Source organism: Ovis canadensis, chromosome 2 (genome assembly GCF_042477335.2).
Source record: "Ovis canadensis isolate MfBH-ARS-UI-01 breed Bighorn chromosome 2, ARS-UI_OviCan_v2, whole genome shotgun sequence".
Classification (NCBI taxonomy): Eukaryota; Metazoa; Chordata; class Mammalia; order Artiodactyla; family Bovidae; genus Ovis; species Ovis canadensis.
Window position 1 is genome coordinate 66,489,697 of NC_091246.1, and position 26,442 is coordinate 66,516,138.

A 26,442-nucleotide genomic window follows, 5' to 3' on the forward strand; every position below is an offset into this window, starting at 1 on the left:
GGTTCAGGGAAAGTTTTATTTGAAATGCACCTCTGCAGTTCAGAATGCTAAGCTTATTATATCAAACAGATAGCCTAGAGAAATCCAAAATAAATAGCATGCCAATTATTTTTTCAGAGGAATTTAAAATTAAGATGACTTTTTTTGTCTTTTTCCTTTTTCAAATTCTTTTCCCATTTAGGTTCTCACAGAACATTGAGCAGTTTTCCCAAAGGCTAACTCCCCCTCAACTGACAGTCAGTGGGCAAGAGCTTTTATTGGTAGAGAGAGGGGGTTACATGCAGAAACAGCACAGTCAGCTCTGACAGTCATCTTGAAATTGATTGTTTTTAGTGCAGTTAGTCTTCAGTTTCCAGGTCGGTTTGTTACCATTCCTTGAGGGCGGTTCCTGGCATGGTGGCAGCTCATGTCATGGCTGTGGTCTGGTCATAATGTAGTTACTTTCTTCCACCTGATGGGGGTTTCATCATGTACAAAACAGCCCAAAAGACATGGCTCAGAGTACTCTCTATAGCCCTTGAGGAGAAACTAAATGTCCTTGACTTTACTTAATGACTAAACTATTATTATTTTGTCCTGTTTGACAGTTTTTCTTTGCTTCTGCATTTTCTCACTTCTTGGTTTAAGTTTATTCTTTGACTAAAGTCTTTCTGCAAACAAAAGGCAGGCAGTCGACACAGAGGGATATGGTTGATAGGGTCCTGCTGAAGCATAACTGTTTCAAATGGAGATCTCCTCTTTATGACTATCAGGAAGGGGTGGCAATCAAGATGAGATAATTAAAATGAATGGGGCTGGTAGGATACAGTGGATGGAGCCCAATTTAGGACCAATCTTTACTGTTCCAAAGGAAAAGAAAAACTCTGAAATCATTTCAAGTCACTTCGGGGACTGGCCTAGACTATCATATAGTCTTCTAAGGACTCCATCCAAAACACTGACTAACTAATAGAACCCAAAGGAGAATGCAAGTTACATATATGTATTCATTTATATATATGTATATATATATTTCCTTTGAGAGTAGAAACTGTGGTCCAACCTTATTTCCCCAAGGCCTAATAGAAAGGCTGGCAGAGAATTGGAATTCAATAAAAATCTGTTCAGTAAATGAAAACAGCTTTTCTAAAGGCTATCCTTAGAGGCAGTGAAATGAAGACATCAAGAATTTCAGCATAGAGTGGGAGTTGGGGGTAGGTGAAATGGGTGAAGGTGGCCAAAAGGAATAAACTTCCAGTTATAAGATAAGTAAGTTCTTGGGAGGTAGTGTATAGCATGGTGACTTTAGTTAACAGTGCTCTGTTTTATATTTGAAAGTTGCTAATAGAATAGATTTTAAAAGTTCTCATCACAAGAAAAATATGTGTTACTATATGAGAGTAATTTATATTGTACATCTAAAACTAATATTAACATTAATGTCAATTATATCTCAGTGTAACTGGGGGCAATTTTTTTAAATAAATAAAACTTTAAGCTCATATGGCTTGACCAACCAAAAACAAATAAGAAGAATTTTAAAAGTTGATGTGTGAATTTTAGATAACATTTAACCAGCAGTTTTGGTCCTAATCATTGGGCATTAGAGAATATTCTGGCTTCTTTCATTAATGCGATGTGGGTTATTTTGTGATAGAGGAAGCAAAAGCCTGTTTGCCTATTTCCCTTTTTGTTGTAGATCTGATGAGTTTCATAAAACTTTTAAAATGTCTATGAATCAGGAAAAATGCTCAGCTCTTAAAACTAGATTGTCTGAGTTTGAATCTAATCTCTGAACAAACCAGCCTTCTCACCTTGGACGAGTTTCTATGCCTCTGTTTCCTCAACTGTAAAATGGAGATAATGGAACCTCAGCATTTGTTGTGAGAATTCAATACTTTAACACTTAGAAACAGTCCCTGGCACAAGCTAAGCATGAAAGAAACACATTATCTCTCTTATTAACTAAAGATAAATCAAGATGCAAAAGCTCATCTTCCCCTCAAAGGACTCTTTCACTCAGCTGCCTGGTTTCCTCTTATAAGCCAACTCTGAATTTCATCAGCTAAAGTCAATCCAATCTTTCCTGAGTCCTTTTAACTTTCTCCTGAGAGTCTACCTAAAGTTATTTTTACCAAGAGGAGATAGTTATTGTTCAGAGCAAGAAAATAGAGCAAAGAATAGATTGTCCGCAGACTTCACATACTTTTTATGTTTCAAGCCTTTAATTTGTTTTCTGTTTGTTTGTTTGTTTTTCAATGTAGCAACCACATTCCTAAGAGAGCCTCACCAGGGTAGGTGATGTCTTTGCTCCGGGAGATAAGTGAAGGTGTATCCTAGCAATCAAGTCACATGACAGGGCCTTTCAGCCACTTTCCTTCCATCTTTGTGGTTTCCATGTACACAGAAAATCTGAAATCTTTGAGTGAATGGTGGGTTTTCATTAACTGAGATTATATTGCATTTACTTGCAAAACTTACAGGTAAAGTAAATTGATAGAAATGAATAGAATCCCTGAGAACAATATTTAATTCAGGCAAGATTCTTTAGATAAGACAAGGAAAGGCCCAAAGACCCTAGCAAGAAGAAATGTCGATTGACCAATATAGGGATCGGCATCATCATCCTATACATCACAGAATCACAGCACTAAAACATTGCAAGGTCAGTACCTCCTGCCCCCTCCTCCCACCACCAAGACCATCAAGCAAGATCATGCTTGAGTATCCAAGTCAGATGACTCACCTAACCTTTTAAATTTGTAAACTCTCCCAAAGAGAGTCCACACTTCTATTTACAACCCACTTTCATCAAGAGGCTCTTTAGTTCCTCTTCACTTTCTGCCATTAGGGTAGTGTCGTCTGCATGTTTGAAGTTATTGATATTTCTCTTGGCAATCTTGATTACAGCTCAAGCTTCATCCAGCCTGGCATTTTGCATGATGTACTTTGCATGTAAGTTAAATAAGCAGGGTGACAATATACAGCCTTGACATACTCCTTTCCCAATTTGGAACCAGTCTAACTGTTGCTTTTTGACCTGCATACAGGTTTCTCAGGAGGTAGGTAAGGTGGTCTGGTATTCCCACCTGTTTAAGAATTTTCCATGGTTTGTTGTGATCCACACAGTAGCATAGTCAATAAAGCAGAAGTAAATGTCTTTCTGGAATTCCCTTGCTTTTTCTGTGATTCAGTGGATGTTGGCAATTTGACCTCTGGTTCCTCTGCCTTTTCTAAATCCAGCTTACACATCTGGAATTTCTCAGTTCATGTACTAGTTTGAAGGACTTTTAGCATTATCTTGCTAGCATATGAAATGAGTGCAAGTGTGGTAGTTTGAACATTCTTTGGATGTATATATTTGTTTTTATTTTTCCTTGATGTCAGAAATACTGAATATTCTACCTTTCTTACCATTCCATTATCTCCTTCATTAGACCCTCTTGCTTCTTCACTCTGCCTTCTGTCAAATGTAAAAAGTACCATGACTTTAAATCACATATCTACATGAATAATCTCCAGATTCACCTCCAACCCTAACTTCCCTCTTTGCTCCCTTTACTAATTGTCTAATGGATAACTCCTCTGGTAGTCAAATTCAATTAAATTAATTGTCACGAACATAAATAGAAATAAATAAAAATATTCTTTCCCCCCAAAGCTGATTTCTACCATTTATGTTCACATAGCAGCCATCCTTTTGATTATCGAGGTTCAGAGCCTTCATCAAGGTTTTTTCTCTCTTGCTCATGCAAATTCTTGCTAATTCTGGACATTTTAGCCACCATAATGTCTTTCATGGCTATTCCTTCTTTTTCTTCCTTGCTCAGCATCATTAGGCCTTCAGGACTCTTGACCTGAATTATTGCAACGGCCTTTTAAGGAATCTTCCTGCTTCGTAGTGAACGTATTCTTGTCCATCTTCTAATCTTCAGTATGGAATGCAAAGATCTGATCAGAACACTCTTGTACCTATAAAATCCTTCAGGACTTCCAATATAGGCATGGCAACATAAACTTATCATTCTCTTCTTTTCCTAGAAAGCTTCAAAAATCAATAATGAAAGAGGAAGAGAACAAAAAGGAAACTCCATTTTTGGTGAACTAGGAAAGATTCCAAAATATTTGTATATGTGGGACATCTGTGGGAGGAAAGGGTAAAAGCTGGGGTGAGAGGAACCAGCGGTGGCGGTCCTCAGAAAGCAGCAACAAAATTGTAATTACTAGGTGTGGGGAACACCCTAAGGTACAAAGTTCTTTCCTTCGTCTAGAACAGAAAGTGTAAGAATGAGAGTGAGTTGGACGGTGGTAGGAGACTTTCCTGATCCTGACTTAGTACACATGAGTAGAGGAGATGAGCCACGTGCAGAATCATTCAGACAACCCGAGGGAATTTTCCTTCAGTGAAGCTGGGAAGAAAACCTTCCAACTGCAAATAATAACTAACCTTCAGTGCTACTCTGGACCTTTTATGACCCAACTCACTAAATGATACATACAAAAAAAAAAAAGGAATTAGCATACAGATATATTCTAAGAAAAAAATAACAAAAGAGCAAAATGTGTTCACAGAAGACTAATACTCTATTAAAAAAAATGTTTTCAGGGAACAGATGAACATTATGAATAAATATTTTACCATGAACTCTAAAAACATTAAGTCTCAATGAAGCACTTATCCATGAAGAAATACTTCAGAGTTGGAATACCAAAATTCAGGTGAGAGTGCATGAGGCAGCAAGAGGAGATAAAATGCACTCAGGAGTGAAGTGTGGGGGGCGGGGGGGCGGAAATAAAATGATCACAGAATTGCAGAAGAAATGAGAACCAGTACAAGATCAAATATACGTTTTGAAAAACCTAGTGCTGGATGCAAAGACTAGAAATGAGGGAAATAAAAATGAAATTAAATAGAGTTAATTGGGATTAAAGAGAAGTTATATTTATAGAAGATAGAAGAGAGATCCAACATAAACATAACTGGTAACTCCAGAGAAGAAAACCAAAATAATGGATCAAAACAAATATTTTGAAATATAATTACATAATTTAAAAATATAATTTAATAATTTTTTATTAAAGAATTTTAAAACCTTGATGTGGATATTGAAAGGGCCACTTTATGCCAGGGGCGGGGGCGGGGGTGGAAATGGACTCTGAATCTTCAACACCCACACTTAAAATCCTAGTAAAGTTACTGAACTTCAAAGAAAAATAAAAGCTACTTTGGGCCTCCAGGAAAAATAATCAAGTCTTTTATGAGGTGAAAATCAAGCTGGCTTCAGACCTTCTTTCAGTATCATTCAATGCCAGGACACAACAGGGGAACGGATTTTATATTGAACCGATGTCATTCAACTGTAATGACTACTAAAAGAAACAAAACAGTCTAGAACTTTGGAAATGCTTTTCTCTCCAATTCCTCTTGAAAAAAATATTAGAGAATTCAAGCTACCAACCAAGAGATGTTTGGTTGGTAAAATCACTGTGAGCATTGATACTAAATCCTAAGAGAACTAAGATAAAAATAGGAATTTGAGTAACAGACAGGAATATAAATATTACTTGCCATAACAAGGTAAAAATAATACAGCAACAAAAAAACTCAGTGAAGGAAAAAAGGATGAAGGTAGAATTGCTAGGCTTTTTGCCCAGTATAATATAATATCCCTTTTTTCTAAGGAATATAACTTGAGACACAGCTCAAGTATTAGTAAAAAGAAATATAATCGTATTTGACAGCACAGAGTAAAACATAAAAACATAATCTAATATTCTAAGGTTGAACAGTGGAGGAAAGGAAAGGGAGAGAAGGTACATATACAGGCACTAATTTATCCTGATCACAAGAGAGAGCTAATGCATGCTGTCTAGAGAAACATGACTGTGAGCCCCACTGCAGATTAGCTGAATCAGAATTACCATTTAAACAAGATCCCTAGGTATATCATATGCACATTACAATCTGAGAATTGCTACCATAACAAATTATCATAAACTCAGTGGCTTGAAACAGCAAAAGTTTACTCATACTTCTGGAGGCCAGAGGTCTAAAAGTCAGATGTTAGCAGGGCTATATTCCTTCCAGAGGCTTCAGAGGAGAATCATGCCCTTGCCTTTTTCAGCTTCCAGAGGCGGACTTCACGCCTCTACTTGTGGTTCTTGCCTGACATCAGTCTTGCATCAATCCAACCTGTTGCTTTCGCCTTCACATATCCTGCTACTACTTTGATCCCCTTGTGTTCCTCTTGTAAGAACTCTTGTGATTCCATTGCCTTAGGCCCACCAGATAATCCAGGACAGTCTTCCCATCTCAAAATCTTAACTTAATCACAGCTACAAAATTCATCTGCCATATAAAGTGACAGCTTCACTGGTTCCCAGGATCAGCACATTGACATCTTTAGGAGGTGAGGGCACCATCAGCCTACCACAAACTCCATTTATCCAAGTCTCCTTCACCCATCCCCTCTCTCAGCAAATTCTACTTCCTCCTTAAGGAGGCTCTGACTCGACTGACAGCAAGTGCCCCGGACTTATTTGTATAGATTTCACAGCACTTACCACCATGTCCTTTGATATAGTGCTTTGTATATTGGTCATATCTGTCCTTTTTTTCTCATTCTACCTTCATGCTTATTAGATTGCAGTTTCCTTGAGGGAAGAGTTTGGGTACATGCTTCCATTCCCACACTCTACTGAAGGCACACATGCTGATTTCATCAAGGACTTCTTAATTGACAAATCCAGGGCTCACTTTCGGGTTCATTTACTCATTAAACAAATAGTCATTCAACATCTATTATGTGCCAAGCCCTGTTCTGGACTCTAAGAATACAACAGTGAATAAAGGAGACGCAGTCCCTGACCTCCTACAGACATCCTGGTAAAGGAAATAAGTACCAGACTAATAGATACACAAGCTGGTTCCCAGTAATGAGAAGAATTATGGAAAGGAAAGGCCAGTCTTTTCACTTGCCCTCTTTGCCAGCTTTGCCTGTTGATCATTCCCTCTTTCTTGAGAATCTCTCTTCCATAGTTTAGGGCACTACGACTGCTGGTTCTCTTCCTATCCCTCTGGGGGGTTTGGTTTGGTTTTGTACTTTCTTTCTAAAAATTTGCTTTACTTTCGTACTTTTTAAGTATTATTGATATTCATTTACCCATCCTCTGCACTCTTCTTCTTGTCTCCTTCATGCTAATATTCCCCAATTCTCTTTCTCCAGGCGTGACCCGTGCCCTGCCCCAGACCTCAATATCTCGTGGCCTCTGATCATTTCCTACCTGGGTATACCACAGGCATTTTAAGCTCAACATATGCAAGAATGGATTTTTCTGCCCCCAAATGCTTGTGTTAATCTTGCATTGCCAATCCCAGTTGGGCTTCCAAGCTAGAGACAAGGTGATCACCTTTTACTTCTCTTTCTCTCTTGCCTCCCACTTTAAACTTCACCAAAGCCTATCAGTTTTGCTTTCTAAATATCCCTCCATCAAAGATGCCTCTTCAGATTCTCATTATACCTTTCCTAGAATATTGCAAAACTTTCCTAACTGCTTCTCTTCACTCTTTCCCAATGCTCTTCCAGTCCGTTCTTCACACTTCTCCCAAAGTGATTTTCCTAAGACATAAATCTGACTGCATTGTTTCTGATAGAGTCCTCTAGTGGTTTCTCCGTGACTTAAGGATAAAACAATACTCCATATCATTTATAAGTGCTTCTATTCTAGCTTCATCTTTCTCTGCTTCTAACTTATACTATACCCCAAACGCTGAATCTTCAGTGTCTTCCCATCAATTTTCCAAATTCACTGAGCTATTTAACTCCCCAGTCTTTGCATACACTATTTCCTTGGCTAGAATACCTTTCCTCATCTCATTTGTTCTAGTGAACTAATCCTTTAAAACTACATATGACCATTACTTATGCATTTAAATCCTCCCTGATCACCTGAAAAAAGAGGAAATAATAAAACCATATTTTAATTCTTATACCTGCTTGTATTCATTTCTATAGCAGGGCCTTTGCACTTGATGTTTCCTCTTCCTAGAATGACCCCCAGCCCCCACCTGTTCTTCATATGATGGCTTTTTCTAATCATTTAGGTCTTTGTTCAAGTGTTATTACTCTCAGGCAAGTCTCCTGTCCACTCATTTTAACAGAGCAGCTCCACCACCCTGATCATTATCAGTACCATCCTTAGACCTATGTTTTAAAGGGCCTTCTCCATGGTCATCTGGGATCCAGAACCAACTAGGGCTGCAGTATGATGGGCAGGAGGGAGAGGGAGGGTGGGGACTGAGCCCATACTAGGCCTGCATAGACCCCAGACCAATTTCAATACTTCAGGGCATTTTTGAAACTTCTATTTCTTACACAGGGTCAATCAGATGCCCCAAAGAACTCTCAGAGTTGTGCTATGAGGTATCCAATGGCTCCATGTCCAGCCCTGGTTTCAGGAGGGCAGCCTAGCCAGCAGATCACTCCAGCTGACTGGCACAATACTTTTGTCCTGGCGTCATGTGAAATGGGTCACCTGAATGGTACTGCCACATTGATTTGGAATAACTCAAACTTTTCATGTATACATAGGTCCTGTATAACCTGGGAATCATACTGCTCCTTCCTAGCACTTATACATTCTGAAAGTATGCTGTTTAACAGTTTGCTTATTTATCTATTTTCTGAGTGTCACACCTCCAGTAGTAAAAGTAAGTAGAAAAGAGTGACCTTAGCTATCTTGTTCACTATCAGACATTCAGTGCTAAACGGTTTCTGGCACCAAAGTTATTGGGTAAATATCTGTTGAGCAGGTAAGTGTATGATTGCATGAAATAGTGTATTTTAACTATAGACTTCTCTTCATCTCTAGAATATAAGCTCTCAAGATAAAGAATTTTGTCTTATTCACCTTGATCTTCAGACTGGCATAGTGGTTCCCACATGTGAAGGCATGAAGTCAGTATCTTTGAATGTATAAATAAATGAATAAACAAACAAGTGAGTGAATGAATGATGATGTATTATTTAGACTTGAGGTTCTTAACCTTGTCTTCACAGTTCTAATATATAGATAAGGTTAAGAACCTCTAGTTCTTAAAAGCTCTTTAAAAACTTTTAAAAACTGCAATGCCCAGGGCCAGTTAAATCAGAGTCTCTGAAGAGGCATCACAGCATGATTCCTTAAAACTCTCCAGAAAAGTGTCAGTGTACAACCACGGTTGAGAATAGAGTGACCAGCCATCCAGGTTTGTGCAGGACTAAGGCATCTCCCAGGATATAGAAATTGCTGGGACAGTACCAGGCAAACGAGAATGGTTGGTTACCCTAGTTGAGAACCACTGATCCAAACTGTCATGTGGGACTGTCCTTGAGTGATATATTTTCAGTTTTTGAAAAGTCAAGACTCATCTGTTTTGTGCTTTCACTTGACACTTATCCAATTACATTCAGGCAGCTTATGTTGACCTCAGTGACTGCTTCTGCTGTGTGTTCTTGTTCAGATTTGTGTGACTACTATTGACTTGGGTGACATACAAATGTGCGGCATACAAATGGCAAAGGAAATGATTAAACCATTACAGCAGGTCAGCAAGGACCAACAGAGCAGCTAAGCTTCCTTACCTGGAGGTAGAATAAAGCGCTGCTCTTCCAAATGCAATTCCAGTGAGCCTTCACTTTTTATTCTCCTTCAAAATATTGACAGTACATTCTGACATATTACTATTCATTGCTTATTTATGTCAGTTACCCTGGTATGAGCTTACAGTTCCTGCCGTTGTCTGAGGAGACAAGAAATACTTTTCTTAATGGAAAAACTCCTATGTAAATTGAATTAATATTAATCAGTCCAGTTAGTATAATTCCTAATTAATTTAGTACAAGTATGTGATTTCTACTGAACCCGTCAATGTCAGGACACCAGAATCAGAAATACCCTTTGACTTGGGAAAGGAACACAGCACCAAAGCTCTCGAGGGCCTTGTTATTCAAAGGGTGGCCCTATATCAGCAGCATCACCTGGGAGCTAATTAGAAATCCAGAAACTCAGGTCCCACCCCCAGACCTACTAAATCAGAATCTTTAGAGGTGGGGCCCAAGAATCTGTGTTTTAAAAAGCTCTCCAGTTTATTTGTATGCATGTTCAAATTTGAGAAGGGCTCATCTAGAGAACGCTTGCCTAGTTCTTCACATCGTTATCTCAAAGCCCAGAGGGAAGAGGTCAGGGTAAGCAGGGAGAGGAAGCATGTAGCACAGTTGTCCCCAAATTCTGCTTCACATTGAAAACACCTGGAGAACTTAAAAGTTATCAGCTTCTAGGTTGCCACCCAAGGCACTATGATATCATTGGTTTGGGGCGTGACCTAGGCAAAGGGATGGTTTAAAAGATTCACATGTGATCCTAATGTACAGCAGAGACTGGGAGTCACTGATACAGCAGCCATATCCCCAGCTTCTTGCTTTGGGCTTCTGCTGCCAAAGAACCCAGACCAATGGGCAACATCAGCATTTTCTATCCCTCCTTCCTTCACAAACGTCAGAATCAGCAGTGACTCTGAATCTCACCCCTGGCATTATGGATGCTTATTCTGTTTCTCCTCTGTTGGTAGCTGTTTGATCTTTAACTTCTCTGGACCTCAGTATCATCTGTCAAATGGAGACAGTAAGACCCAATTCCAAGGATTATTTGGAACTTTACATATGATAATATGTGAATGTGCCAAATTTGCCATCCAAAGCCTCTGAGCCAGGGGACAGCGTTATCTCTTTATGCTGCTCCCCTGGTGGCACAGGGGACATCCAGCAGCATGAAGTCGGGCACATGTTTAGGGATGTCTCATGCCCAACACACCGACGATATCAATGAATTGAAATAACCCTGTTTGCACGTGAGTTCATTTATATGATCTCATCTCAGTGTCACATCTCAGCTGGGTAAACGGGATAACTCTTATTGTCCCTGTTTTATAAAACAGTGGTTTAGAGAGGTCCAGTGCCACACAGCAGCAAATGGCAGACTCAGATCCTCTGACTATAACCCAGCATTCTCTCCACCTAACCATCCGCGGTCTCACGTCCAGCTGCTTGGCAGTTTGCATTTTTGGACAAGGTGCATTGACCTAGACCAGCTCTGTCCCGGTAGACCATCTCTGTGATGCTGGAACTGTTTTGTATCTGCATATTCCAATTCAAAGGCCACCAGCCACATGTGGCTACTGAGCATTTTAAGTGTGGCTAGTATGGGTGAGGAGTTAAGGTTTTAATTTTATTTAATTTTAATTAATTTAGATTAGTCACATCCCCACTCCAGTTCTCTTGCCTAGAAAATCCCATGGACAGAGGAGCCTGGTGGGCTACAGTCCATGGGGTCGCTAAGAGTCGGGCACGACTGAGCGACTTCACTTTCGCTTTTCACTTTCATGCATTGGAGAAGGAAATGGCAACCCACTCCAGTGTTCTTGCCTGGAGAATCCCAAGGACAGGGGAGCCTAGTAGGCTGCCGTCTGTGGGGCTGCACAGAGTCGGACACGACTGAAGCAACTTAGCAGCAGCAGCAGCAGCAGATTAGTCACGTATAGGGGCTTCCCTGGTGGTTCAGTGGTTAAGAATCTGCCTTGCAATGCAAGGGACGCTAGTTCAACCCCTGAGCTGGGAAGATTCCATATGCCTAAGTGCACCTAAGCCTGTGTGCCGCAACTCCTGAAGCCTGGGTGCCTACAGCCCCATGCCCCATAACAAAAGAAACACCACAATGAGAGGCCCATGCATTGCAACAAAGACCTAACACAACCAAACGTAAAATAAACTTGCTTTTTTTGCTAAGTCACTTTAGTTGTGTCTGACTCTAGCCTGGACTGTAGCCTGCCAGGCTTCTCTGTCCAGGAGATTCTCCAGGCCAGAAAACTGGAGTGGGTTGCCATTTCCTTCTCCAGGGGATCTTCCTGGTCCAGGGGTCAAACCCAGGTCTCTTACGTCTCCTGCACTGGCAGGCAGGTTCTTAGCACTAGCACCACCTGGAAGCCCTATAAAAAATAAGTAAATCTAAAACTAAAACGTCACCTGTAGATAGTGCAGCTCTAGCGACAGAGTATGGAGAAAAATGGGAAACTGAGAAGTTATTCAGTGGTTTGTACTCACAAATCAAAGTAAACCTCAGCCACCTTTTTGCCTTTCTATTAAAAGATCTTAACTCTTTTTCAGTAGAGTGTTAAAGTTGGCTCACGAGTTGGGGAGGGCACCATCACTATGCAGTATACAATCCAAATCATTGAAACCTGTGATTGGCCAGCAGAAACAACGTATATTGTAGAGCAACGCTTCTCAAACATCAGCATGCACAGGAATCACCCGGGATCTTGTTGAGTACAGATTCTTATTTAGTAGGTTGGGGTGGGGCCTGAGGTTCTGCATCTCTAGCAGGTACCCAGGTGATTCGGCTGCTGTTGCCCCAGGGGCCACACCTTGATTAGAAAAACCGTAGAGCAGTGATCAGGTTACTAGTGTCTTCCTTACCCCGGGGGCATTTGGCAACATCTGGAGACATTTTTGATTGTCATGACTTGGTGGAGGCGGTGATACTGGCATCTGTTGGGTTAAGTCCAGAGATGGTACTAAATATTCTACAATGTATAAGATGCTATAGTTATCCTGCTCAAAATGGCAATAGTGCCAAGTTTGAGAACCTCCACTATACACTCAAGTCTACTTTCCAGGAAGAGGAGGTGGATTGGAGAGTGATGCAGCGGGTCTTCTTGGTATAATAACTGACTGTGTTCTCTCTCTCTTCTGCTTTTGTACATGCAGGAGCCAACGCCTCAGCCCCAGACCAACTGAGCTTAGCTTTAGCCTGGAACAGAGTCGACATCGCCCGCAGTCAGATCTTTATTTATGGGCAACAGTGGCCGGTAGAGTATATGTCATCACCCCTGAAAAGCACACTTGCTTGGGCAAGGGTATTTGTTTAAGGTATCTCTGAGAGCGACTCCAGAAACTACTGCTTTCTCTTTAAGGTAGAAATATTCCTTTGTAGCGGTCCTCGGCTCCTTTTCTTATAGTTAGGAAAACACTGCCACCTGGTGGTACAACACCAAATGTTCCAAACATTTCCATCTCTCTCGCATGGCCTTTGGTAGCAATGTTTAGCTGCAACTAATGCTATTTCTTTTATATGCCTGAAAATACATATATGAAACAAAATTGTGTTAATTAAAATTAAGAAAGGAGTGGAATTAGCAGTTTGTTTCTGGTTGTCCTGGAGGTTGCTGCTGCCACGTGATGGCACCCCAGGCTGGTGTGGGACCGGGTCACACAACAGGATGCAGGATTTGCAGGCTTCCACGTGCAGGTGCCATCTGGTCCTGGAGGCTGAGCACAGGTCCTCCCTGTACCCAAGAACAACACAGAGGCAACCAAAGCTTTATATAACCGTTCTTAGTTTGTTTCCCTCAATTGGGTCTACTGAAAATAAAAACTTGGAAAATTGGCCATTGGCTGGTGTATGCCTGTATCCCCGGGACACAGCCAGCAGTCTGGAATTTGATTCCTGTGCCTGGAATCACTGAAGAAAAACACACCGTGTACAGGTCTTTTTCAACCCTCTCTGTCCCAGAGAGCTTCTGCCTGGGATTGAATCCCTGGCTTCCTTTAGTGCCAGTGGATTACTAGTGTAGAAAGACTTGTCACAGAGTCTCTGAGAAATTTTGTGAAAGAAATTAAATAAAACCCTAGTAAACAGACCAAATGACCTAAATAGTTACTGGGTCTCCCTGTAGAAATGGGCAAGATGGAGGCAAGGTAAGGATACTTAGCTAAAAAAAGAAAAAGAAAAAAACAGTCTACTTTCTGGTCTATTTATTAGATCCTTTTCTTGAGTCAGTCAGGAATCTGATTTAGAGCCTAAGGAAGATGAAAATGAAGATAGCAAAATACTCACTTTGGCACTTTAGTGGTTTTGTAGAAGTTTGGTTAGAGAGCTGGGAGAGGAAAAGGCTTGTAAACCCTGAACCTTCTCAGAATCTAGAACAAAGAAGTTTTAGAGGGGAAAAAACATAGCTTTTAGAACTAGAAAGCCCTGTGTTTTGTTTGCAAAGACAAGCCCCAAAATACAGGAGAGAGTGTGGTGTCCCAAAAGTGAAATTGAGATACTCTTGCTAGCATGCTCTTGGAGGTGCTAAAGGTTTACCAGATGTCAAAGACATCCATTTCTAAAGTATTCAGGAAAATGCCAGAAAATTGCATCCTTAGACCTTAGGACAGACTAACTCAGTGACTTGATTTGCAGGTGGGGTCTCTGGAGCAAGCCATGTTGGATGCCTTAGTTCTGGACAGAGTGGATTTTGTGAAATTACTTATAGAGAATGGAGTAAGCATGCATCGTTTTCTCACCATCTCCAGACTAGAGGAATTGTACAATACGGTAGGACCAAGCTAAGGCACTTTTTATTTTCTCTACTTTTTTTTGTTTTACCTTCTCCCGCCCCCAACATGAATGTGAGTCCCTGCCTTCCCCTCCAAATGCATGGATCATATTCCACAAATGCTCCGTTAGACAACAAACACCAAGTCACCAGAAATCCACTTGTTTTAACTGCTCAGTTGTCAGCATCTAAGAGGCAGAAAGTTACATGATCACCAAAAGGTAATGTTCTCAGGTCCTTATGCAAAACTACAAGGCTCTGGAAATTAGAACATACTTCATTCTGGAAACCCACAGTGTGTGAGGCAATCAGCAGAGCAGGACTGATTTAACTCCAACCATCAAAGGAGGCCAGTTAACTATCCTGTACCATCTTGTTATCCTCAGCACTATGAAGTTCATTCACTGCAGTATAACAGGATAAAATGTAAAAACTTCTTGTTTGGAGTTACCCGGGAAGATTTTGTTGCTTTGTTTTTATAACAATTTGTTGATTCATTCACTGGGGATATCAAGAAGTAATCAAAAGAAAAACTGCTATCCATGAAGTTTTTGAGAGTATTCAGTGAGTTAAGTACATCAGCTCTGAGCTGATACTCAGAAAAATCCAATGAAGTTTAAAGAATAGATATTATTTCCCTCCATTTTATAGATGAAGAAACTGAGGCCAAAAAGAGAATTGGCTTATTCAAGATCTCAAAGTTTCTAAGTAAAACAAAGGAGCCAGTATTGAACCAAAACGTCTTTCTCAGAGACCCTCATTTGTCACAGTGTTTCTTTGTCCCACCACCCTCAGCACTAATGAGATGGAGCTTATTGACCTCTCCCCAGCCAGAGGTAGGGATTAGCAGCTGCCACCCTGGCTCTGTAAGATTCCCACTGCGGGAAGTAGAAAACAACTTAGCAGAGTGGCCCCACACTTCTGTTTTCTCTACAGTACTTTTTCAGTTCAGCATACTGAGGCTTTCAGTAATAATGGGCCAAAATGGCAGAGTGGAGGCCCAGCCTTTGTTCCCCGACAAAAATCAGCAATTAGACAGCTACTCACAACAAAGACAGCTCTAGGAGAGCTCAGGAGTCCAATTAAGAAAACTTCAGCAAAACAGTGGAACAAAAAAAATCTGAAAATAACCACACAAAAAAGAGAAGAACAGCTTCTTTGTGCCTGTATCACCCTGTCCCCTGAGGCTGGCGCTGCTCAGTGCCAAGAGGAAGCTCCTCAGCTAGAAGGAGTTCCCCCCTCTGGAAAAGAGAGTGGTGAGCCTTTCAGAGCACCACACAAAGCGCTCACCCTCCCAAGAGACCTGCAAATCTGAGACATTCTGTGATGGCGGGGAACACAGGATCAGCCAGGCTGACAGCTGAGTGACCACAGTTCCCAGTGACCTGCTCTGTAGAGGACCCTGCCAGCTTTCACTACTAAAGAAACCAATGGCCAGCAAAGCCTCCACAGAACCCTGCAGATTTCACTGGGTTTTGCTCTACAGATACTTGCATTCATAGACACCAGTCACCGGAGCCCCTCACCACACCCTCCCCTCTCAACCCTGCTGGATCCTAGGGTCTACCCCAGTGGCCAGCCCAAGCCTCTGTGGCTACATAATTTTAAGAACCCAGCCTAGACCCCCACAACTGTCCCCAACTACTGTGCACACTCTGAAAGCTAGCACCTCCAGCCAGGTACCCACACACGGCTGGGCTGACAGCCAGCACCACTGCCATGGGAGTACAAGACCCTAGAACTGTAAGTCCCTGCAGCTACACGAGTGCACGCCGGCAGCCAAGGCTGCGTGTGGGCCCAGATTCAGACCTATCTCCTGACACTCACCTGCACCACCAGGCTCACCTGCAGCTGGCCCCTCCAGCTGCGCACCTGCACGTCCCAACCCTGCTCCCTTCACTGGCCTCTACTCCCATGCACACAGCCATGGGGAAACCCTGCAGCTACAGGGGTGCATGCCAACAGTCAGAGCCTCTAAGGCTGCTTGTGGGCCCAGCTCCCTCCCTGTCTTCTGTTACTGGCCTGCATACTAGGATTGCTTTCAAAGAGCTTCTTAGCTGTGCCCCTGCATCCCACTGGCCAGACTTCTGTCACTGGCCTACACTGGTCTACATGCACTCAAGGTAACACCCTGCAGCCACAGTAATGCATGCTGGCAGCCAGGGCCCTGCATCTGCCAACGCACTTGCAGTTGGCCCCAGCCCTTGCTGTTAGCCCAGGCTTCTGACGCTGCATAGATGTTTGCACCTGGCTCCCACCATTATACAGGCACCTGCAGCTGGTCCCCACAGCCAAATGTGTGCGTGTACCACTGACTCCAGCCACCACTGCTGCCTCTTCTGGCCCCCAGCTGCTGCTAGACCTGTTGAAAAGCCCAGCAGCCCTTGCAGCCTTGCAGAAACACAAGAGTAAACAAAGTCTGAAGTTAGGGAAAGGGAGGAGATAATACAGGGCAGAAATAAATGAAAGAGACTAGAAAAGCAATTTAAGAGATCAATGAAACAAAGAGTTTATATTTTGAAAAGATAAGCAAAATTGATAATTCCTTCCCTAGAATTACCAAGAAAAAAAGAAGACCGAAATAAATAAAATTATAAGTGAAAGAGAACACATTACAGTTGATACCACACAGACACAAAGGATTGCAAGAGACTACTATGGACAGTTATATGCCAACAAATAGGACAACATAGAAGAATTGGATAAATTCCTAGAAACATACAACCTACTAAGTCCAAGTCACACACACACACACACACACACACACAAAAAAAAAAAAAAAACAGAAAACTTCAACAAATCAGTAATAAATAATAAGATTGAATCAGGAATCAAAACCCTCCCAACAAAGAAAAGCAGAGGACTAGATGGCTTCACAGGTGACTTCTACCAAACATTTAAAGAATTCACTCCAATTATTTTCCAATTCTTCAGAAAATGAAGAGGAGGGAATGCTCCCAAACTTATGCGGCCAGTATTACCATAATGGCAAAGCCAGATAAGGACACTGCAAGAAAAGAAAGAAAACTACAGGTCAATATCTCTGATGAATATAGATGCAAAATTTCTCAATGATATACTAGCAAACCCGATTGAAGTACATTAAAAAGATCATACACCATGAACAAGTGGGATTCGTCCCTAGGTGCAAGGATGGTTCAACATGTACAAATTAATAAATGTGATACATTACATTAATAGAAAGAAATATAAAAACCATATGATCATTTCTATGAATACAGAAAATATATTTGACAGAATTCAACACCTTTTCATGGCAAAAACTCTTAATAAATTGAGTATGAAAGTAATACACCTCAACATTTTAAAGGCCATATATGACAAATCCATATATGCCTTTGAAATTGATGCTTTTGACCTGTGGTGCTGAGGAAGGCTATTGAGAGTCCCTTGGACTACAAGCAGATCAAACCAGTCCATCGTAAAGGAAATCAGTCCTGATTTGGACTGATTGGAAGTCCAATCAGTTCTGATTGGAAAGACTGATGCTGAAGCTGAAACTCCAATTCTTTGGCCACCTGATGCAAAGAACTGACTCACTAGAAAAGATCCTGATTCTGGGAAAGATTGAAGGCAGGAGGAGAAGGGGACAACAGAGGATGAGGTGGTTGGATGGCATCACCAACTCAGTGGACATGAGTTTGAGCAGGCTCCAGAAGTTGATGGACAGGGAAGTCTGGCATGCTGCAGTCCATGGGGTTTCAAAGAGTCAGACATGACTGAGCGACTGAACTGAACTGAACCTCATACTCATTAGTGAAAGACCAAATGCTTTCCCTCTAAGATGAGGAACAAGACAATGGTGCCCACTCTTACCACTGCTGTTCAACTTGGTACTGGAAGCCCTGACCAGAGAAATAAGACCACGAAAATACAAAGAAATAAAAATTTTCATCTAAATTGAAAAGGAGTAAAATTTCTCTGCTGATGACAGCATCTTGTATACAGAAAATCCTAAAGACTCCACAAAAGAATAAACTGTTAGAACTAATAAATTCAGTAAAGTTCAGTATACCAAATCCACATACAAAAATCAATTGTACTTACATACACTAACAGCGAATAATAAAATACTTAGGAATAAATTTAAAGAAGTGAAAGATCTATACATCAAAAACTGTAAGACACTGATAAAAGAAAGTGAAGGCACAAATAAGTGGAAAGCTATTTCATGTTCATGAATTGGAAGTCTTAATATTGCTAAAATGTTCATACTACTAAAAACCATCTATAGATTCAATTTAATTGTGATGGCATTTTTCATAGAAAGAAAAAAAAAATACTAAAATTTGCATGGAACCACAAAAGCCCCTGAATAGCCAAACCAGTCATGAGAAAGAAGAACAGAGGTGGAGACATCAACCTTCTTGATTTCAAACTATATCACAAACATGCAGTAATCAGAACAGTAATATTGGCATAAAAACAGACATATAGACCAATGAAACACAAACAAGAGCCCAGCAATAATCCCATGCATATAGTTAACCAATGTTAGACAAGGGAACCAAATATAGAAAACAATATGGAGGTTCCTCAGAAAACCAGAGCTGAGGCATGGGGGAAATGAGCAGATACGGCCAAAAGGTACAGATGTTTAGTACAAGATGAATGCGTTTCAGGTATCTAATGTATAGCATGGTGACTGTAGTTCACAGTACAGTGTTTTATATTTGAAACTTACTATGAGATTCAGATCTTTCATGTTCTCACATAACAACAACAAAACGATTACTGACTTAAAGAATATGTTAACTAACCTTATTGCCATAGATATTTCACAATATATCCAAGCATCAAATTATCACATTGTACACCTTAAACTTACACAATGTTCAGTTCAGTTCAGTCGCTCAGTCATGTCCGACTCTTTGCGACCCCATGAATCACAGCACACCAGGTCTCCGTGTCCATCACCAACTCCCGGAATTCACCCAAACTCACGTCCATCGAGTCGGTGATGCCATCCAGCCATCTCATCCTCTGTCATCCCCTTCTCCTCCTGCCCCCAGTCCCTCCCAGCATTAGAGTCTTTTCCAATGAGTCAATGCTTCACATGAGGTGGCCAAAGTACTGGAGTTTCAGCTTTAGCATCATTCCTTCCAAAGAACACCCAGGACTGATCTCCTTTAGGATGGACTGGTTGGATCTCCCTGCAGTCCAAGGGACTGTCAAGAGTCTTCTCCAACACCACAGTTCAAAAGCATCAATTCTTTGGCGCTCAGCTTTCTTCACAGTCCAACTCTCACATCCATACATGACCACTGGGAAAACCATAACCTTGACTAGACAGACCTTTGTTGGCAAAGTAATGTCTCTGCTACACAATGTTACATGTCAGTAAAAACTGGGGAGGAAAGAATAATGGGGTTTTCAATAAATTAAAATACAGAATTGAATGACCCTCATGTGAATAGAGAATCAAGGGAGTCGGGTGATTTATTTCAACTACTGAAAAGAAGTAAGTAGGAAAGTTATAGATCAAGAAAAGCCAAGAGATTTCATCACTCCAGTCAATGGTAATCAACTATCCCTGGAGTACTCTGTTGAAAAGGATTATGGGACAATGGATAGCCTCAGTGAAAGAATAGCTAACATTTATTGAGTGCTATAGTTATAGAAACACTTATAAACACTTCATCATTTAGTCCTAACAAAAACCCTACTGGATAAGTGGTATTATTATACTCATTTTAGAGATAATAAGACTGAGACATAGTTAAGCAGTTTGCCCATGGTCACAGCCGGTAAGCAGCAGGGCCAGGTTTGGAGACAAGCCTTCTGACTCCAAAGTTTGAAGGTTTAATCCCTACAGAATACTGTATCCTTCGGTGGAAAAAGAGTTCTGATGAGTATGTCCGCCTGAAGGGGCCAGTAGTTGAGGCAGTACACAGGGATTGTCTTGAATACTTGAATGTGTTCCAACAGTGCTTAAGAATTTACTGTCACTGTTCAAGATCTTCCAATACAGTCACCAGATTTAGCAAATAAAAATATAGAATTCCCAGTTAGATGTGCATTTAAGAAAAACAACAAATAATTTTTAGTATGTCTCAATTATTGCATGAGACATACTCAAAATTATTCATTGTTATTGGTCAAAATGTACAGATTTCCAAATTTATTTATAAAATAAGTCATGAGAATGTAATGTACAACACAGTGAGTATAGTTAATATATTGCATATTTGAACATTGCTAAGAGAGTAGATCTTTATGGTCCTTGGCACAAGAAAAAAATTGGGAATTATGTATGGCGACAGATACCAAAGAGACACTGTAATGATCATTTTGCCACATATGCAAATAACAAATCATTTACACTGTATGCCTGAAACTAATATGGTACATGTCAGTTATACCTCTATTTAAAAAGAAAAAGATGCGAAAACATAAAAACAGAAGAAATTGTAAATCAAAAGATTAAGAGATTAGTTACATTTAAAGCTTTTAATTTGATACATAAAAAATACATGAATACAAAAGAGAACTATAAAATAGACCATCAATATGACAAGAAAAAAACAGTTCAACATTAAGAATTAATAAAATGAATGAAAGTTAAAACAAATAAAAAGAAAGTATTCATTGTCTATCTGAAATTCAGATTTAACTAGGCATCCTCTATTTCATCTGGAATTCCTATCCTGAAAGACAAGAGGGATAGCAAACCGCCTACTTCATTTTAGTCTTACCTTAAGCAAACAAACTTTTTTTTTTTTTTTCGCACAATGGCAGAGTTGAATGTTGTGATGAAGACTGTTTGGCCCACAAAGTCTAAGATATTAACCATCTGGCTGTTTACCAGTCTGCCAAGCCCTGCTTTAGCCAGTTTCTCATTCATTATGTGTAATAAACAAGTTGCAATTGGCAGTGTGCCAAAGTGTAATTCTAAAGCACTAAATTGGCCCTTGTGTCTCCCCCTGCTCCACAGCTAGCCTCTTGAATGATGTTTTGACCCAGCTGTCATCAGCGTTGATGGCCTGTTTTGCAAAGTTTGAACTTAGAACCTCAAATGCTTTTTCTTGAGGAGCCATAATCCAAAAACCTGCCCCTGTGTTTGTTTAGAAAAGACAGGTACAACTGAGCAACTAGAACAAGGTTCATCTTGATGAACTGCCCCTCCACCAGCCAAAACCCTTCCCTCCAGATCCTTCTTTCCTTGCCAGTGAGAGCCCCTGACTAGCAAAACCATTTGATTCTTCTTTATTGTTTTCAGAGACATGGGCCCTCAAACACATTGTACCACTTGGTCAGGGATGTCAAAAAGGTAAGAACCCTCTGGACTGCAGGTCAGAGGCCCTGTCTTGACTGCTTCCTGTGATTAGAAAGTGCCTGTTTTGCATGAGCTGCCGGAGTATTCCTGTCCCTGTCAGAACCCCCTCATTTCTGGACATGGTGTGCGCGTTTGTCTTTTAACTCTGAGACTTCTCTGCTTCTAATGCAACTGCGGTTTTATTGCCAGTCTCTGTGGTTTTAGATGCTTTCATCGGACATAATGCTTTGGGATAGTGGAACTCTAGGCTTTCCCCCCATGCTGTGTGGATTTATGCCATCACCTGTACTTTTCCATGTGCTCCTCACGTTTGGGGAGCTCATTTCCATGCCATCCAACCGATCATGAAAGGCTTATTTATTTACTAGCTCCTGATACAGTGTATCACTGTCACTTCTAGTATGACACATAAGCATAAGCATAGCTCAAAAAGCCTCAGAAAAACAGACTTCAACATAAATATACATTCCATTCTGTTAACACTTATTTTCTGTAATATACTTTTTCACATTCATCATCCAGTTTGATGGGGGTGGGCGAAAGTCAATTGGTTTGGGTCTAGTAGGTTTATTCCCAATTTAGAAATGAGGTTGAAACACAAGGAGGTGAGAACTATCTTGAGTGATTGGTAAGGAGCTAGAATTAGAACTCAGATCCTTTGATAATCATTATTATTAATTGGAGAAGGAAATGGCAACTCACTCCAGTACTCTTGCCTGAAAAATCCCATGGATGGAGAAGCCTGGTAGGCTACAGTCCATGGTGTCGCAAAGAGTCAGGCAAAGTAATGGTACCTAAGGTTTAGTGATGACTAAGTGTGTGACATTAATCTGAGCTTTCTATGTGTCTTAGCTTACTTTATCTTCACAAAAATTATATGAAGTAATTATTTTACTATTATTATTTTTATTAATAGTGTTATCCCCATTTATAGATGAAAAAATGAGGCATAGGGAGGTTACATTTAATCCTAACCAGGTGGTTGTTCTTTTGCCCTGTACAAACTCTTTCCAAGGTAGCTTCAATTCTGAACCCTTGACCGGGTTCCCAGAAAATGACGTTTTCATTCCAAAAGTTAAGAATAGGCGGTGGGACCTCCCCTACCCCATGTACATGCACAGACACACACACAGACACGTATACCCACCTACCAGTTGGTCTCAATTCTTTGCCAAAGTCCATAGGACATACTCAAAAAAATCTATAAAGTGAGGTTAAAAAATAAGAGTACCACTCCTTCATCTCACAGGAAGTCATAAGCTAGAACTACCCTTCAGGTGTCCTGTAGTCACTAATTTTTCCCTTTGAAAGGCCAAGCAAAGGCCCTGGGGCTACTTATAATATACTATTAACCAGCTGGACTTTGCTGGTAATGAGTAAAGAGTACAAAAAGCCTTCTTCTGATGGCCCTTAGAAACTTTCCTCTCACCTCCATACAATCCTACTGAAAAATTTCTCATCTGTGCGAGTGAATGAAGCCTGTAGTTCCTTCAAAGCAAGGGAAATAGAGGCTGTGCCATCTGTACATTTTACCAAGATCACACCTTTCCATAGCTTGCCCCATTTCAAGCCATAAGCGTACCTGCCCTCTCAATAAGCCCATTTCTCTTTTCCTCAAGTCATCCTATTTAGTTTAATTTATCTTGAATTAAAATCGCCTGGAAACTAAACAGAGGGAAGTATCTCAGAAGATAAGGTGTACACACCTAGCATATATTCTTTGTCAAGGTACTTGTTGCTCATGTTCAATAGAATGTTTTAGTTTTTCTGAAAGTATAAAAAGTAAAATATCCCCCTTTCCTTAATCTAGTCTGTGTCCCTGAAGGAATTATGAGGCTCTCTGAAGAGACAGCTGCGTGTTTGCCCTTCTGTCCCAGTCCCTGGCCAGTCCAGGCCTTCAGAGTTGCTCATCTGCCTCCATCACCCAGTTGTCTTGCTTGATTTTCAGAGATTTTTACAGTTAGGTTCTACTGAATCTAAATGATCAAAACCTCTCCTAACAGGTTCTCTTCCTCTTTCTTTTTTCTGAAACCCTATTAACTGCCTCTTACATTTGCTTACATTTACTAGAAGACATGTAGAGTGTTTTTAAGGTGTGGTTTTATTTAACATCTTAGCTAAAGGTGTACCTCAAAAATAATATACCCTCACTAGAAAGGACAGGATGGTAAGAATTTGGGTGGAAGGACTATCAGTTAAGAGCAGTTTTATTTCTCTTTCAAATGTGATCCCAATACCAGAGCAAGAATATAGTTATATAAGGATTCATTTATTTGCTAATTTAGTAATGGGGAAAAAATGATAACAGATCACTCAAGATAGTACTGAACTTACTTAGAAACAATTTTTCTTGAGAAAAAGAGACTGCCAGTGCGGCTGGGAGAAATGAAAGCCTTTGTCTAGTTTCTTCTCTTGGGAAGAAATAAGGGCAGGAAATGCAGACTCCATTTATTTTCATGATAAAGGTGAGTGTCCGACTGCTGGAGAGCAAGAAAGAATCACAATGGTAGTCAAAGGAACTGGCAGTGTCTACGTTTTATGGGTGAAAGGAGCTAAAAATGAGGTTTTTCTGTTTGTGTTGTTTTAAGAAGTGAATGAGAAAGAAATTAATATTGGCGCACATCTGCTTCAGAAGGTTTCAGATGACTTCCAGCAATTTATGCCAATAAGATATGCAAAATCTACAAAGATGAGTTTTAAAATGCTAAGAAAATCTTGATCAGTTCAAACAATTTTCAAAATTAAGGAACATAATAATTAGCATATGCTTGTGCTTTACAATTATAGGACTTTCTGTACATATTAGTTGATTTAATCTATTATGACAAAAAATTAATCAGTAAGTGATAAGTACAAAATGAATGCTGTTCAAAAGTTAGAAACACAGCCCGGACCTTCAACATACTGTTTGATAATCTGTCTATTAAATGTAAATAACATTTATGAACCCAGAGAATACATTTAGGAATTATCATACCATCATTAAGTTAACCAGAATATCTCCAAGTCCAACTGTCCTTTGAAATCAACAGAATTGAATGTGGCGAATTTGAAGCTAGTTTCAAAATCTCAAATTACTTCTATCAAGAGAGCAATCTGAGAGTAGTGAAGTAGAGTTAGTATTCCACATCAACCAGAAATTTAAAATGATACCAGCCAGCCCAGTTCCCTGAGCCATTTTCGTGCATAATCCACTGGATGTACCAATGCTTTCATATTAAACCAGAGTGGCCTGAGTCTGTCTGCTTTTCCATGAAATCTAACCTGCCATTTTAGTAGCTGTCTGCTCAGCTTGTGCCTCTGTATGTTTTAAAGGTAGTTTTTCTTTCTTAAATTAAATGTACTAATGCTTCAGATTACCTGAATTATCCCTCCCCATAAAGAAGGGTGATATTTGAACATTATATAGGAAGAGAGGTGAAATTATGATAATAAAATTCATCTATATGGGAATCAAGACCCAGCACTTTGCAGGATTTTAAAGCAAAAGCATTTCAGACACACTTTGGTAAAGAAAGGAAGTTTTCATAACTCCGTCTGCTAAATTTACGCAAATTTACCAAAGCATTCTTAATTTTCAAAAGAATGGTTGCCCAGTCTACTGGCATGCCATACATTGAGGGAGTGTCCTCTTTTCCCAGGAATTTTCACCAGGATGGTCTTTTCCCCATTCTCCCTTAGTAAATCTGACAACCAGCTATCATTTTATACCTTGCATATATCAGAAGGAAACAGTCTTCTTTGAAGGCTTGTTATGAGTTTCAAAGAAAAAAAGTTTCCTAAACAGCTGAAATCTGATAATGATATCATGAATTGACATCTGAAAAAGAGTGCATTTAGAAAAGCATATCTAATAAATGAATTCAAATTATTCTTTTAATTAAAAGACATCCTTAGGCATGGCACAGATTAAAATTTAGCTTCAGAGTTGTGGCTCATGGCATGAAGAAAGACAACATTTTCAAGTTGTCAAATTTACCTATCCATAGGTCAAAACCTCTCTATTTTACTCTCTGGATCAAATTATTTGAATCCTGTGGCTTGCTATGTGTTGCTAAGGCATGAAATGGGAAATAAGTGTTCAGGTTTTACCAGTTATCAAAGTAATTACCAAAAAGGGGGAGCAGGGAATAACAGAAACAGCAGGCAGAATGAATATTACTCCAGTATATCAATTTCCTCTTTGAAAAGGAACTGAGCAAAGGAAGACTCCTCCAGAGGTTTTTGGACATTACCTGTGGAATACGAGGTGGCATTTTTTCTACTTTTTTTTTTCCCCAAAAAGGAAGTGGATGTTATGAGTACAACTGCATCCCTACCTAACTATTTACCCTCCCTTTTCTCTAAGCCTCTGTCTCTACTAACCAAATTCCAGGGATTATTGGAAACTGCATCAACTCTGCAAGCTCTGGACAGGTCTTTGCCCAGTGACCTGGCAGCAGAGATATAAGAGCAACTGAACCTTTAGAAAAAGGACCTTGAAGTAACCGTGTCCACATCGCCTGTTTTCAGAGCGCAAACTGAACCAAGTACAGAGAGACCCCTCATTGCCTTGGGTTAGGTGACCATCGCCCTCTGGGGGTCAAACAGAATTCAGGCTAGTTCCTTTCAGGCCACCACCCAGAATAGTCACAGAATCTTTTCTTCTGCTTCAGACCAGACTGTACAAAAATCACTCTGAAATAATCAAGCTTTATATAAGAAATCTTTAGGAAAAGTATATTCCATCACCTGTTTTGGTAGTGAGTAA

At 40.2% G+C, this 26,442-nt stretch overlaps 1 protein-coding gene across 2 annotated transcripts in view; it reads left to right on the top strand.

Moving 5' to 3' along the window:
- Nucleotides 1–26,442, top strand: part of TRPM3 (transient receptor potential cation channel subfamily M member 3) — a 596,910-nt gene that overhangs the window by 479,880 nt on the left and 90,588 nt on the right. For both annotated transcript variants that reach the window (XM_069574093.1, XM_069574094.1), the window contains 3 exons: nt 12,783–12,883; nt 14,260–14,394; nt 21,636–21,686. In XM_069574093.1, the coding sequence (XP_069430194.1) occupies nt 12,783–12,883; nt 14,260–14,394; nt 21,636–21,686 (287 nt within the window). The remainder of the gene's footprint in view (nt 1–12,782; nt 12,884–14,259; nt 14,395–21,635; nt 21,687–26,442) is intronic.